This window comes from Thamnophis elegans, chromosome 14 (assembly GCF_009769535.1).
Source record: "Thamnophis elegans isolate rThaEle1 chromosome 14, rThaEle1.pri, whole genome shotgun sequence".
Lineage (NCBI taxonomy): Eukaryota > Metazoa > Chordata > Lepidosauria > Squamata > Colubridae > Thamnophis > Thamnophis elegans.
The window spans coordinates 44055278-44070646 of record NC_045554.1 but is presented as its reverse complement, the minus strand read 5'-3'; the positions used below and the strand labels follow the sequence as shown (position 1 = coordinate 44070646).

General features: G+C 43.5%; 1 protein-coding gene across 3 annotated transcripts in view; it reads left to right on the top strand.

The window, feature by feature from the left end:
• The window catches only part of RPGRIP1L (RPGRIP1 like), a 74510-nt gene that overhangs the window by 12193 nt on the left and 46948 nt on the right, over nucleotides 1-15369 (top strand). For 2 of the 3 annotated variants that reach the window (XM_032230724.1, XM_032230723.1), the window contains exons 5-10: nucleotides 1836-1920; nucleotides 2431-2574; nucleotides 5568-5673; nucleotides 8117-8263; nucleotides 9635-9708; nucleotides 14419-14558. In XM_032230724.1, the coding sequence (XP_032086615.1) occupies nucleotides 1836-1920; nucleotides 2431-2574; nucleotides 5568-5673; nucleotides 8117-8263; nucleotides 9635-9708; nucleotides 14419-14558 (696 nt within the window). The remainder of the gene's footprint in view (nucleotides 1-1835; nucleotides 1921-2430; nucleotides 2575-5567; nucleotides 5674-8116; nucleotides 8264-9634; nucleotides 9709-14418; nucleotides 14559-15369) is intronic. The other variant, XM_032230726.1, reaches the window with a different exon arrangement.

Sequence of the window (15369 nt, the reverse complement as noted above, 5' to 3'; positions counted from 1 at the left end):
TTGGGAGGTAATTGGCAGCAGGCGGTCTCTCAAGTACCCAGGTCCAATACCATGAAGGGCTTTATAAGTTACGACTAGCACCTTGAAGCGTATCCGGAGACCGATCGGTAACCAGTGCAGCTCGCGGAGGATAGGTGTAACATGGGTGTACCGAGGTGCACCCACAATCGCTCGCGCGGCTGCGTTCTGGACGAGTTGAAGTCTCTGAATACTCTTCAAGGGCTGCCCCATGTAGAGCGCATTGCAGTAGTCCAGTCTTGAGGTCACGAGGGCGTGAGCATCTTCAGCTTGGACAGTCAGAACTGAAGAAGATTCTTGGGTGAGAAGTGAAATGTCTTCAAAAGAAAAAGAAAAAACCAAGGAAGTCCAGTTGCCTCTTGAAAAAAAGCACCTTTGGGACGGTTGCAAGTGTTAAAAAATAGTCATAAGTCACCTTTCTTCAGTGCCGTCATAACTTTGAACAGTTGTAAGCTGAGGTCTATCTACATTTCTTAAATGCTCCTAGGCCTCCAGGAATTTGGCATTGGCTGTCGTGGGCTTAATGTTCAGTTCCAAACTCTCTTGTACCTACCGTATACAAGCTTACAGATTAACAGAGTTGGAAGGGACCTTGTAGGTCATCCAGTCCAACCCCCCGGTTTTAAATTAGCCTACTTCGGATGTATTACACAAAGACCTGGCTCTCTAGGGAAGGCTCTAATGCTGGTTTCAGGTTTCAGGTTTCGTTTTATTTATATGCCGCCCTATTCCCAGCGGGACTTAGGGCCGCGAACAAACCCAAGGGGGAAAGGGAAACACAAAAGTACAAATACAAGCATTTAAAAATAGCCAACAGCCACACAGATCGAGAGGGGAAGGGAACTCATCAACCCCAGGCCTGCCGACACAGCCAGGTTTTAACGGCTTTTCGGAAGGCCGGGAGAGAGGTGAGGGTCTGAATCTCTGCGGGGAGTTCGTTCCAAAGGGCCGGAGCTGCCACAGAGAAGGCCCTCCCCCGGGTAGTAGCCAGATGGCATTGGCTGGTAGACGGAACCCGGAGGAGGCCAGCCCTGTGTGATCTAATGGGTCTTTGGGAGGTAATTGGCAGCAGGCGGTCTCTCAAGTACCCAGGTCCAATACCATGAAGGGCTTTATAAGTGACGACTAGCACCTTGAAGCGTATCCGGAGACCAATCGGTAACCAGTGCAGCTCGTGAAAGATAGATGTAACGTGGGTGTACCGAGGTGCACCCACGATCGCTCGCGCGGCTGCATTATGGGAATAGTGGAAGGGGGGAAAAAATGAGGACCAGCATGGTGGGAGGGACTCAGTTACAGTAGTGACAGGGCACTGTTGGAAGACCTGAAAAAACAGGTTAGGGATAGATCAAGAGTTGACAAAAACTTGACGGTGTCTGTCTGTCTGATGGCATCCATCTGTCTGACCATCTGTCCGTCCGCCCATCACCCACCCACCCATCCTTAGCATGAGGGTTTGAGCTGGGACAGAGATCTTAGATCTGAATCAACATCAATCTTCTCATTATAAGGTTTCATTCTCTGTGGTCAAGGTGTCCCATCCTGTGTAGCATGGTGAGAAGGTGCCCTCCTTAGTATCAACCAAGCGTTATGGTTTGGATGAAGCAAGAACGGTGCTGCAAAGTTTAAGAGGATGACGGATGTCCTTATGATTCTCGTGTCCGTATCCAAGCGTCTTACTTAATGAATGCGTAAAGGCTTGGTCGTGGTGATGATGAATCCATTACTTTTGTCACCTTGGATGGACTTCCAAAATCAACAAACGTGCTTCTCTTTTCGTGTTTCCTTCCTTCTATCCATCTCGCCTTTCCAACCAGGGATGAGGCTGCAGAACGTAGAAGAATTGCCTCCCAAGTACGGACACACTTTACTTCAAGAAGCAAGATCAGAGATCAAAAACTTGTATGACTTTCCTTTTCTTTTTTTGAATTCTTCCTCCATCTTCTTCCTCTTCCTCCTGTTAAGCTTCTCAAGAAAAGTTTAAAAAAAATTACACTGGACAAGTCCTGTTCAGTTTTGTTGGGTTCTCCTGTAAAAATTTGACATTGGATTGTTCCAGACCCTCGAAATGTCGGAGGTTCAGTAGACACATTGGGATTTTGGAGCCCTTTGTGAGGACTTTCCCCCCAAAAATAAAAATGGCGGTTAGGCTGGGTTTGACCGTTTGTAAAATGGCTGCCTCGTTGGGTGTGGTTGGTACATTTTCCAAAAGTCAAAATGACGAGGTTATTCTCTGCTTCTCTGCCCATCTCACTCTCTCTATCTCCCCAGTTAACCATTGGCTTTTTTGGGGGGTGGGGGGGAAGAATTGGTGATTACACTTAACAAAAAAAAATAGTGAATAGCATCTAATTGCTATTGATTGTCGTGATCAACAGTTATAATTGTATAATTTCTCGGTTGACTTTGCAGAGAGAACGAGCTGGAATCCCTGCGGGGACAGAACCAAGAGTTGCTACTGGCGATCGAAATGCTCAGAAGTGAGAACAAGAAAAGAGAAGACGAGTTTGAAGCCGCCCTCCTTCAACTGAAAGAGCAGCAAGCCACCGGCCAACGGTAGGACGAAGCAGAAAGACCGTCGGATTAGATTAGACTTGAATGCAGGTAGTCCTCGACTTACGACCACAGTTGAACCCAACATTTCCGTGGCTAAAGCCAAACTGGTTTTTGCCTCATTTTAAGACCTTCCATGCCACAGTTGCGAAGTGAATCACTACAGGGATCAAGTTAGTAACACGGTTGTTAAGGGAATCTGATTCCCCCCACTGATTTTGCATGTCAAAAGATCGCAAAAGGGGATCCCATGACCCTGGACACAGCAACGGTCATAAGTACGAACCAGTGGTCAAGCACATGAATTTTGATCACACGATCATGGGGACCTGTTCTGACCCCCCTCCGTACAGTGAGTCATGCCGACACAAGTTTACTGCTAGACAATTTATTCACAGTAAATTAACACACCGACAAGACTTTGGCAGACTTCCACAGATAAGAAATACACACAAGAGCTTCTCCAGCTTTAGTGTAATGGTTGAGTCCTGCAAAAAGCCTCCTCCCAAAGTCTCTTCTTGTATACTCTCTTGGGAGGAGCCTAATTACAACCACCTGGCCCCAATTATCTTCTATATCTCCGTAGTTGCTGTCGGCGATTATCTGCCCGTCTTTGCCTGGCGTCCGGGACCAACTCCCTTTGGCTTTCACCGCTGCTCCATGCCTCAGGCGCCTCCTGGTGGCCAACCAGCCTCTCTGGTCCCTGCTCGGAGTTTGAACCCTGTCCGGGGTCCTCCACATCTTCCAGAGCCGACACATAGGGTCCCTCGCTATCGGAGTCTGTTTGCAGCTCCAACGGCTCCTGCTGGGCCACAACAGGGATCCTACAAATGTAACTGTGAAAAACGATCATAAATCACTTTTTTCAATGCCGCTTTGAACAGTCACTAAATTAACTGTTGTTAAGTCGAGGACCAGCTGTACTCGGAAATAACTCCCCGTATCTTTCCTTCTTTAAACATGATATTTGGAGCTCAGTTCTCATTTGCGCTAAGCCTTTCATGGAAATTCAAAATAAAACAACATGATGGCTGACGTGACATGTGAAAAAGACTCCCGGCATTGTGGGGGATATCAATGTAACAGAAATGTAAAATGTGAAACAAATACAGTTGTGAAACAATATATGCCTCGGTATAAAACGACAACAATAGAGAATTGTGGCAACGATTCAACAAAGCAGGAATTAGGTGCAATTTTTCTTGAAAAAAATAACCAGCAATGAGGGCCGTTTTCTATCAAGGGTTTGGAAATGAACAATAGTTTCCTGCCTTATCTGGACCTGGCCAACAGACCCTCCGCCCCACACACCGTGGAACAATCTAGAAAATCTTAGTCATTAAGAGCTATTAGAGTAACATCTGCAGGACACTGTCACTTTAAAAAAAACAAAACCCTTCTTTTTATTTAAAAATAAAAGGGAGGACTTGTTAGACAGTCTTTAAAGGCAGACAAGTTGTTTGATGTGAAAAGCACGATAATTGTAATAAAAACATAACATGGCGTTAATTTTTGCACTTAGAGTCAGGCAGGGATGCCGTCCCAACTTACTGTACACAATTTATTGGAAGATTACAAGAGACTTAAAACTATATCCCTCCCTCCCACTTTGTGTGTTTGTGTGTGTGTGTATAGTTTTAAGTGTATAGTTTACAGTTTTAAGTTTTCAGCTGGTTTACAGATGTATAAGCTTTGTAGTCTTAATTTCTGTTTCCAGCAGTGGAACATTTTGTTTCCCCCAATCTGTCTTCAGCAGATAAGTATTGGGGGAGAAATAGCGTATTTCAAGATGTGAAATTCTGTTTATCTTTTTTTGCTTTATTTGATATTAGCACTTAAGCTTTAAACTCCTTTAAGGAGTTTCCTTTAAAAAATTGGTCTTGGCTTGATGCACTCATGCAGATAGAATAACAATGAGATCAAAGGTTACGTTTCTGATCTCTTATCTATATTTAACTTTTCACAAGATAAAATTATGAATTTGCTATTGAATCTCACCAAGGGAAATGTATAACAGCACCTTAGCCCTATAGAATTTCGGCCACACTGGTCAGTGTTAAAATGCAGCTTATCTTATTTTTACTTATTTTTTACATTAAATAAACCTTTATTGAAAATTAAAATCTTTAAAATACAAATACCTTTAAAAATAGTTTTGTATAAGTTACACTCCTTTTTGACAGTACGAACAACCATTTGTTATTCAAATACACTTTTAGACATTTCTAATTATTCCTGTATCTATACATCTACGTTTTTAAGCTATACATTTCATGTTCCTCTTATTTAGCCATTGATGCCAGTTTTCCCAAACTGAATAATATTTTGAATCTTCCTTGTCCCTTAACTCCAATGTGAGTTTAGCCATCTCTGCGCAGTCAAAAATCTTTTGGATTATCAAACAGTCTGTCGGCATGGTGTCACTTTTCCAACTTTGTGCGAGCATTATTCTCGCTAAAATGCAGCTTATTTTAATTCCGTTCTCAAAGTATCGTCTATGGGACATGTTAAATCACAGGCCTTGGAAATAGTTGAGTTGAGAAAGGAAATAAGTTCCAGGGAGAACAAAAAAGGCAGTAAAAAATAATTATCCAACAGCACAAGTTTGGAAGCTGCTTGATAGCAAAACTATCAACTATTATAAATATCAATTTATTCCTTTAACTATTACATTTACCGCAATGTTATGGCATAAAGTATTATGTCTCGCTAATCAGCATTGTTCAGCCCTCTTCCACTGAAGCGTGGATTGATTTAACTACCTGTAATGTTTACTTAAAGAAAGGAAAAAAATGACTTTTGGCCAGCTAATGTTCTGTCCCATGACTGTGTTAGGAATTAAGAAGCTGCAAAGAAATTGTTTTCAAGGTTACAGATTCCAAGATCAAATTTGCATGCATGGGTTGCTTTAGCCCCCCCCCCCCCCAAAAAAAAAAAAAATCTAACTGTGATTTTTCTCTTTTTGGGGGAAAAAAAATCAAAATTGCTTTTTGGAGGCTCAGCATTCGAGACAACGTAGAGATGATCAAGCTTCACAAGCAGCTGATGGAGAAAACCAGCGAATTTGCAACGGTGGAAGAAAAATTGCTTCAACTTCAGGAGGTATGTAAATCCTTGAGATTTCTCATCCAGATCCAGGAATCTGATCCCCCCCACCCTCAAGCACAGGCTGGCTATCTCCTCCGTAAACACCCGGAAATGTTTTAATAGCTTTTTTCTTAACCCTCCTCAATTCAGGAGTAGCAAATAACAATAAAAAATGGGGTTAATAGCAATTGCACTATAACACTTAGACTTATATACCGCTTCACAGTGCTTTACAGCCCTTTCTAAGCGGTTTTACAGCCTCTTGCCACCAACAATCTGGGTCCTCATTTTACCACCTCGGGAGGATGGAAGGCTGAGTCAACCATAAGCCAGTCATGATTGAACTGCTGGCTATGGGCAGAGCCTTCAATACTGCATTCTAACCATTGTACCAACAAAAAAGGAAGGAATGTTCTATTTCTTATTTAATCTTTTTTCTTAATTCCTATTCCATTCCATTTTTCCTTCCTTCCTTCCTTCCTTCCTTCCTTCCTTCCTTCCTTCCTTCCTTCCTTCCTTCCTTTCTTCCTTCCTCTTCTAAAGATCTAAGGAGAAATTTCCTGAAACTGAGAACCAGATGTTGTGAGTGTTCCAACACTGGAGGTTTTTAAGAAGAGACTGGACAACTATTTTTCTGAAATGTTATAGGGTTTCCTGCTTGAGCAGGGGGCTGGACTAGAAGACCTCCAAGGTCCCTTCCAATTCTGTTATTCTATTAAGGAAGGAAGAGCAATAGTACTTAGACTTATATACCGCTGCACAGCCCTCTCTAAGTGGTTTTACAGAGTCAGCCTCTTGCTGACAACAATCTGGGTCCTCATTTTACTGACGTCGGAAGGATGGAAGGCTGAGTCAACCTTGATCCTGGTGAGATTCGATCGGCCAAATTGCAGGCAGCCAGCAGTCAGCAGAAATAGCCTGCAGTACAGCACTCTAACCAGGTAGTAGGAAAGGTTCACATTCTGTACTCTTGCTGGCTACATCTAGATCACATCCATGGCGAGAGATTCTCCTGGATGCTCAATTGAGATCACATACTGTTTAGATTTATTTATTATATTTATATGAGCAACGTGGTAGCTCAGCGGTTAAGATGCTGGGCTTCTTAGCTGGAAAGCGGGCAGCCCAGGTTCGAGACCCAAACACTGAGACAGGATGAGCTCCTGTCCTGGCCCCAGCTCCTGCCCACCTAGCAGTTGGAAATGTGAGTAGATAAATAGGTACCACTTCAATGGGAAAGTAACAGTGCTCCGTGACATTACGCTGGCCACATAATCATGGAAATGTCTTTGGACAGCTCAGTGGCCTTCAAACTCAGATAAGCATTGGGAACGACCAGCAGAGTAAAATCCGTAGGGATTTTTCCTTTACCTTTTTTTATTCTATTTAAATGCCACCCATCTGACTGTCAATCAACTCAGAGCCGTGGCACGACAAAACCGCGGTCCACTAAAGCGCGCCCGATTAAAGCGCGTACCTGATGTCATCAGCAGCGCGACAAATACGACCGCGGAGAAAAAAGGGCGCTTTAAAAAGCGCTTTTAAAGCAAGCCGATTCACGTAAGGGTTAGGTTTAGGGTTAGGGTTAGGTTTAGGGTTAGGGTTAGGTTTAGGGTTACGTTAAGCGTTAGGGTTAGGTTTAGCGTTAGGTTAAGGGTTAGGTTTAGGGTTAGGTTAAGGGTTAGGTTTAGGGTTAGGTTTAGGGTTAGGTTTGGGGGGGTTAGGGTAAGGTTTTTGCCTTAATTTTAACTTTACTGCTCACAGCGTGATGTTTTCATCGCGCTGTGATGACGTCAGGTACGCGCTTTCGTCGAGCGCGCTTTAGTCTACTGCGGTTTTGTGGTGGAACCCTCAGAGCGGCTTACAGCATTCTAAAAACACAGTATAAAACAACGAGAATGGTAAAACCATTTAAAAACATTCAGCCTTAAGGATTCAAACCTAAAAAAAAATTAACAAAAAAACTAGATTAAGAAGGGACCAATACATAAACAGAATGGAGCTGGCAGCTTCTCTTAGCCTGTATAAAACATTGAGCAAAACTTCGTTGTTGTTATTAGTTGCAAAGTCATGTCCAACCCATCGCAACTCCATGGACAACGTTCCTCCAGGCCTTCCTGTCCTCTACCATCCTCTGGAGTCCGTTGAAGCTCATGCCGACTGCTTTGGTGACTCCATCTAGCCATTTCTGCCATCCCCTTCTTCTTTTGCCCTCCATCGTTCCCAACATGAGGCTCTTCTCCAGGGAGTCCTTTCTTCTCATTAGGTGGCCAAAGTACTTGAGTTTCCTCTTGAGGATCTGGCCTTCTGAAGAGCAGTCAGGGTTGATCTCCTCTAGGACTGACTGGTTGGATGGCCTTGCAGTGCACGGGACACGCGTGAGCAAAACTATATAGCCTAAATAAGACTTATCTAGCGCTAACATTTCCCCCCCTTTCTTTTATCTTCCCTCTCGCAGAAGCAAAAAAATCTCAAAACAAGCCACGATGCCCTAATAGCCAAGGGGGAAGAACTGAACTTGCAACTCAAAGAAGAACGTTCCAAGGGCCTCCACCTAGAGAGGGAATTACAGGCCACCAAATTTTCGAGACGGCGGTTGGAAGAGGTGAAGCGGCAAATCTTTCTCTCTTTTTTTTTTTGGGTGGGTGGTATTTAAAAGAGTTTTTCCCAGCGTTCTCAAGCGGAGCAGAACCAAAAATGTTTCGTGGAAGAGACCAATCAGTTAGCAGCGATCTTGATAATTTGAATCATCTGGTTTCGTTTAGCTTATCGCTAGCGGAAATCTGCCAGATCCGTGTTGGCAGACGTACAGTATTTACCCTCCGATAATTCTCATAACTCGTTCACACTGCATATTTTCCGTGCTATGTCAATGGTTCCCACCCAGAGTTCCTACTATTATTGCGCCGCAATAGGATTCATATGAATCGGAGCGATATAAAGGCCAATCACGAAGAGGCTGTGATTTCTAGTCTTGTTTTAGGAATGAAAAACTGGCTGGGTGACTTTGGCCTAATCACCAGGAGATGGTGAGTTCTAGCCCTGCCTTAGGCATGAAAGCTGCCTGGAAGACTTTGGGCCAATCATTGGGAGACTGTGAGTTCTAGTCTCACTTTAGGAATTAAAACTGGCTGAGGAACTTGGAGCCAATCATTGGAAGAACGTGAGTTCTAGTCCCGCCTTAGACATGAAAGCCGCCTAGAAGACTTTGGCCAATCACCAGGAGACAATGAGTTCTAGTCCCACCTTAGCCATAAAAATCAGCTGGGTGGCTTTGGGCCAATCACTCTCTCATCTCAATTCATCTCACAGGATTGTTGTTGTTGGAAAAATAGGAGAAGGGAGGAGTATTAGGCATATTGGATGCCTTGCGTTATGTATAAAATATATTAAAGGCTGGATAGAATAAATAAATAAAAATCAAACCTGCCAATATGTTCACCTCATCCCAGAGAACTGACACGTTCGTCAGGGAAACATTAATGTTAATACTGTATTTTTCGGAGTATAAGACGCACCGGAGTATAAGACGCACCAAGATTTTGAAGAGGTAAATTTTTTTTAAAGGGTTTTGCCCTCCCCGGCCCCCAGGAATACACTGCAGGCTTCCGAAACCCTCTGTGCATCCATTTTTGTGAAAAACGGGATCCGGTGGGGCGGGGTTTTGGGAGGCCAAAAATGCTGTATTCAGTGTATAAGATTTTAACCGTCTTTTTTGTGGGGGGGGAGTGTGTCTTATACTTTGAAAAATACGGTACTTTTGACGGAGGTACCATTGTAATCTGCCTTGTCCTTTGGTGACATCAGAGCAGCTAAGGTGATAATAAGGGATCATCAATCCCTCGTTGGCAAAAAGAAAGCAGGTGACACAGATACCTAGCCAGGAAACCTATTGGACATTGGTAATTGTTGCTTTTTTCACCTTACGCGATGAATATCCCCCCCCCCCCCGCGCTAACATTCTTTTTCATTCCAGCTGCAAGACAGAATTAATGATTTGGAAAAAGAGAGGGACCTTTTAAAGGAAAACTATGATAAATTATATCACAGGTAAACTATAACAAATGGAGTAATTTCTTTTAAACTCGGGTTATTATTATTTTTCAAACGTTCTCGGCGAAAATAATCCGAGTCAGGAATATGGATATGTAATCTTGAACTCAATGACCTGGATAGGATAGGCGGGAGCAGCGTGAAGTTGCTAACGCCTTAGAAAAGCGATTTCAAGAATCTTGTCCGCTTTCTCATTAATATTATTCGGGGAGCCTTCTAGGGTGACTAAGCTGCTCCTGCGTGGGAGAACTTCCTTTGGGTCCGGTTATGGTCCTTAGGAAGTGTCGACCATGTTCTCCACTACATCGGTCTTTTAACTTTTACAAGATTGAATCCTGATCTGGGGCCTCTTGCCCAGCCGGCGGTCTCATCAATCTCTCGTTCTTTTTTTTTCTTTTTCCTTTTGTGTTTGAGTTCTGTTCCCTTCTGTCCTTTTCTTTCTTCCCTCTGGAAAGAAAGAAACTTTAAGTGGAGAGATTACAGGGCCGTGGCAAAGCTTTGCGGCGGGACGGAGCAGTCCCGAAAGCTGCTAAAATTATTGTTCGAAATCACCCTTGGAAGATGGTCAGAAAAGTTGGGTTTGACAAGAAATGCAGGATTAAAAAAAAAAAGAAATCAGGAGGTTGTGTTCGCAAGACCTGTTAACCTTTGCTTAAGGTAGGGGTTTGCAACCTTAAAACACTCAAAAGAGCCATTTGGACCCGTTTCCCACAGAAAACACCGGGAGCCCCAAAACCTGGGTGGTTGTGGCCAACTCGACCTCACTCACTCCCACCCAGTCACATGACACACCCCCAGCCACAGCTACCCAGGTTTTGTGGCTCCCGGTGTTTTCTGTGGGAAACGGGTATCTCTGTGTGTGTGTCTCTCTCTTTCTCCTCTCTCCCTCTCTCTCTCAGGCCAGGGGAGGAGTGACTGGAAGGGGAGGACGAGGGGCAGGGCCAGCCAGTGGTGGGTTGAGCTGACAGGGAGTCACAGCAGGGGGACGAAAGAGCTGCATGCGGCTCCGGGTTTAAGGTAAACCCAGTTTAGTAACCCATTCTTCTGAGTTCACGCAACACGTTGACTTTCATATGAAGCACATGGCTTGGTTCATGCACAGTGCTAGGCTAAACATACTCGGTTAGAATGTCGTTAACTAGCTTGGGAGTCCGTTGTGTTGGGCGACCCGATCAGCCCAGGAAAAAAAATATTTCTTGAACCACAAATAACTTCTCGATATCGTGCAATTGTCTTCCCCCTTTTTTTCATACATTCAAGACAAATAGGCTTGTAAAGAGGACGCGTGAAAGCAATCCGAAACCCTGAAATGCCTCTTAGATTCATGATTAGGCTGGATGAAGTCTGATGGAAAGGATGATCAGAGTTGGAAGGGACCTTGGAGGAGGCCTTCTACTCCAACCCCCTGCTGAGGCAGGAAACCCCACACCATTTTAGGCAAATAGTTGTCCAATCTCTTCTTAAAAACCTCCAATGATGGAGCACCCCCAATTTTCTAGCGGCAATTCATTCCACTGATTAATTGTTCTCAATACCAGGGAATTTGTCCTTAGTTCTAGGTTGCATCTCTCCTTGATTAGTTTCCACCCATTGCTTCTTGTCCTGCCTTCAGCTGCTTTGGAGAATAGCTTGACTCCCTCTCCACCCTTCAGGCCTTCCGGACAGCCGTTAAGACCTGGCTGTCCCAGCAAGCCTGGGGTTGAGTTCCCCCCCTACTCGAATTTGCTGTGCTTGTTGTGTTTTTTAAATCGTTTGTATCGTTGTCCTGTTTTGTCTTACTTTTTTGTATTTGTTCCCCTTCCCTTGGCTCATGTTCAGCCGCCCTGAGTCCCTTCGGGGAATAGGGCAGCTTACAAATCGAATAAATTCCAATTCCAATTCCAATTCTCTTCTTTGTGGCAGCCCCTGAGATATTGGGACACTGCTATCATGTCTCCCTTAGTCCTTCTTTTCACTAGACTTCTTCTTGTGCCATATCCATCATTGGATGTTGGCAGTCATGTTGGCGATCCTATTTTTATGAAGAGCCACAGGAAAAAGTGCTGTTGAGTTTTGTCCAAACTGGTCCCTTCGATTTTGAAGCCACGATGTTCTTCTTCTGCCTGGCCCTCTTTTGCTTTCAATCTTTCCCTGGAGGATTAAGTGAAAGATGCTGTATCTCACTAGACCAGACCCACCCAATTCCTGCAACCCTTCTTCGTATCTTTTAACCTCCCGTCCCCTAATCATCTTTGCCTCTTGCCCCCAACAATCTGGGTCCTCATTTTTACCACCTCGGAAGGATGGAAGGCTGAGTCAACCGTAAGCCAGTCATGATCGAACTGCTGGCTATGGGCAGAGCCTACAATACTGCCTTCTAACCATAGTACCAACAAAAAAGGAAGGAAGGAAGCAAGCAATATTCTATTTCTTATTTAATCTTATTTCTTATTACTTAATTCCTATTCCATTCCACCTTTCTTTCTTTCTTTCTTTCTTTCTTTCTTTCTTTCTTTCTTTCTTTCTTTCTGTCCTTCCTTCCTTCCTTCCTTCCTTCCTATCATCTTTGCTGCTCATCTCTGCATTCTTTTCTCGAGATCTCTCTTATATGGTGACGATCAAAACTGGATGCAGTATTTTAAGTGATCCTTATAGTGTGGAAAAAAAAAAACACAGTTTTTCTGAAGTGTTCTTCTTTTGGGGGAACCTGGAGCAATAAATCTTTTACTCCCCCACTTCCTTCCCTCCCAGAATCTCTGCCCTGTTGTACAGATAATGTAGCTCCGAGGATGAACCATCCGTTTCAGGCAGCCAATGGAAGGGGGGAGGGTTTGAATGCCCCTTTCTTCCCTCCAGCTTTTACCCAGCAACATCTCAATTTCCTGAAAAATGCCGACTCCGGTACCGAGCCAAGCGGAACGTCGTTTTTGACTTTTCGGGTGCCAGAAACGCCTTGGGCTGGCACCGTGGCTGCACTTGATATTTCTATAAAAGTTGCTCCGAGGTAATAGTCTGTGCAAATTCTGTCAGTGGCGCTTAATATCACATAAATAAAAAATTAGGGAGCTAAACCTACGGAACATGAAATGAGATCGGGCGCTGAATTCATTTTCTGGTGCCGAACAGAAAATTGAAGCAATTACAGTCAATTTGCAGGAGCTTAATGAGGAAACACCTGATTGTGAAGCAAGACACGGCACCAGAAGAAGCCTCTAGTTGGAGAGAGAGAGAGAGAGAATGAGAGAATGAATGTATATGTGTATATCAGTCTGTCTCTCCCCCCCCCCACACTCCCTCCCTCCCTCCCTCAATTTTATCTGTCTATCTATCTGTTTGTCTGTCCTTCCATCTGATCTATCTGTCAGTCCATCCATCCAACTATGGCACAGTTGTCGTAACTGTGAATGGTCACTAAATGAACTGTTGTAAGTTGAGGACTACCTGTATGTGTGTGTGTCTGTTTGTCTCTGTCTGTCTATATCTACCTACTTACCTACCCACCCATCCATCCATCCATCCATCCCTCTATCTAGTCTATCATATCTATCTATCTATCTATCTATCTATCTATCTATCTATCTATCTATCTATCTATCTATCTATCTATCTATCTCATCTATCACCTATCTCGTATATCTAGCTACAATCTACCATCTGTCTGTCTGTCTGTCTATCTATCTCATCTATCACCTATCTATCATATGTCAATCTGTCTGTCTGTCTGTCTACCTATCCATCCATCTATCTAGTCTATTTCTTTCTTTCTTTCTATCTATCTATCTATCTATCTATCTATCTATCTATCTATCTATCATCTATCTATCTATCTATCTATCTATCTATCTATCTATCTATCTATCTATCTATCTATCTATCTACCTACCTACCTACCTACCTACCTACCTACCTACCTACCTACCTACCTACCTATCTTATCTATCACCTATCTATCTCTCATATGTCAATCAATATGTCTGTCTACCTATCCATCCATCCATCTAGTCTATCTCTCTATCTATCTCATCTATCACCTATCTCGTATATCTATCTACAATCTACCATCTGTCTGTCTGTCTGTCTGTCTGTCTGTCTGTCTGTCTATCTATCTATCTAGCTATCTATCTATCTCATCTATCACCTATTTCTCATATGTGAGTCTGTCTGTCTGCCTGTTTACCTGTCTACCTATTTAGCTCACCTTTCTACCTACCTATCTACCTACCTATAGGTATAGTATGTGTGTGTCTATATATGTGTGTATATGTGTGTATAAATCTAGGCCAACTCTATTGCTCATCCCGCAAAACTTTTTGTGTGTGACCCATCGTTGCAGCCTGCGAAAGACGCCTCGATCTCCCGTCCCTTTTCATGATGAGGGACCCTTGGTGCTGTCTGAACCTGGTTGTTTTCTTGCATTACCCAAACATCAGTGCACTGATAATGTTACCTAGTTTGCGTAATGAAACGTCTGCAAGAGCCAAGTTCAGAGAGCATGGAGGGCCTCTCGTTTCAACCCTGTTCTACAAATATTCTCCTTTCTTGGCTTGTCCTGATGATCGTGGTCCTTTTTCTGCCCTGGCTTCCAGCTTCCATCTTTTTTGGGATTGGAGACCATTTCACGGAGGCCTTCCATGTGCATAAGAGAGCAAAGTATGTTTACCTATGCGTGTGTCTTGTGCTTTCATTCCCTCCACCTTTTTGTTGTTGTTGTCATATTCAATTTCTCAGTGCCTTCGGGGTGACCCACGACCAGCAGTGGAAGCTGAAGGAGCAGCAGCTGAAACGGCAGATCGGTCAGCTCGAGGCGGCTTTAAAAGCAGATTTAGCCGAAAAAAACAATATCCTGGACAGAATCAGAATGGAACGAGGTATATACCTGTGCACCCCAAACATGCCGATTTATTTTCGAGTTTTAAGTTGTGGAGAAGATCCAGGAACATAACAAAGGTGCCATGTGGCAGGCCAGCTTGGTCTGCTGTCCAATTTTTTTTCTTCTTCTTCTGACTAGCTCAAGGCAAAAGAGGGGCCATTCTTCCTGTCTTCTTGCTACTAAATCATTTTAACTAGTAACAGGAATCCAAATTGTGGATCTTTTGGGTCAAAGTCCTTGGTTTATCCCTTGATTCTTACCGGTCTTAGGTATCCTGAATAGACAATATCAGAAGCTGCTGCTGCTGCTGCTTCATCTTCTTCTTCTTCTTCTTCTTCTTCTTCTTCTTCTTCTTCTTCTTCTTCTTGTTCTTCTTCTTCTTCTTCTTCTTCTACTCCTGCTCCTCCTCCTCCTCCTCCTCCTCCTCCTCCTCCTCCTCCTTCTCCTCCTTCCTCTTCCTCCTCCTCCTCCTCCTCCTTCTATCTTCTTCTTCTTCCTCTTATCTTCTTCCTTCTCCTCCTCCTCCTTCTATCATATATATATTGTTGTATTTGTGCTGATAAATAAATAAAGGGAGACTAGTATAGATCTATTTCAAACTATTTAGCTCTCATCAGCTAGCCATACCCTTACTGGATTTGAACCAGTAAGGGTATGGCTAGCTGATGAGAGCTAAATAGCTTGAAATAGATATTTACTAGTCTCCCTTTATTTATTTATCAGCACAAATAAAAAATAAAAAAACAAAACACAAATATAACAAAGGCAACAGTAAAAATATTGGGTTTCTGTCGTGATGGACTCTTGTG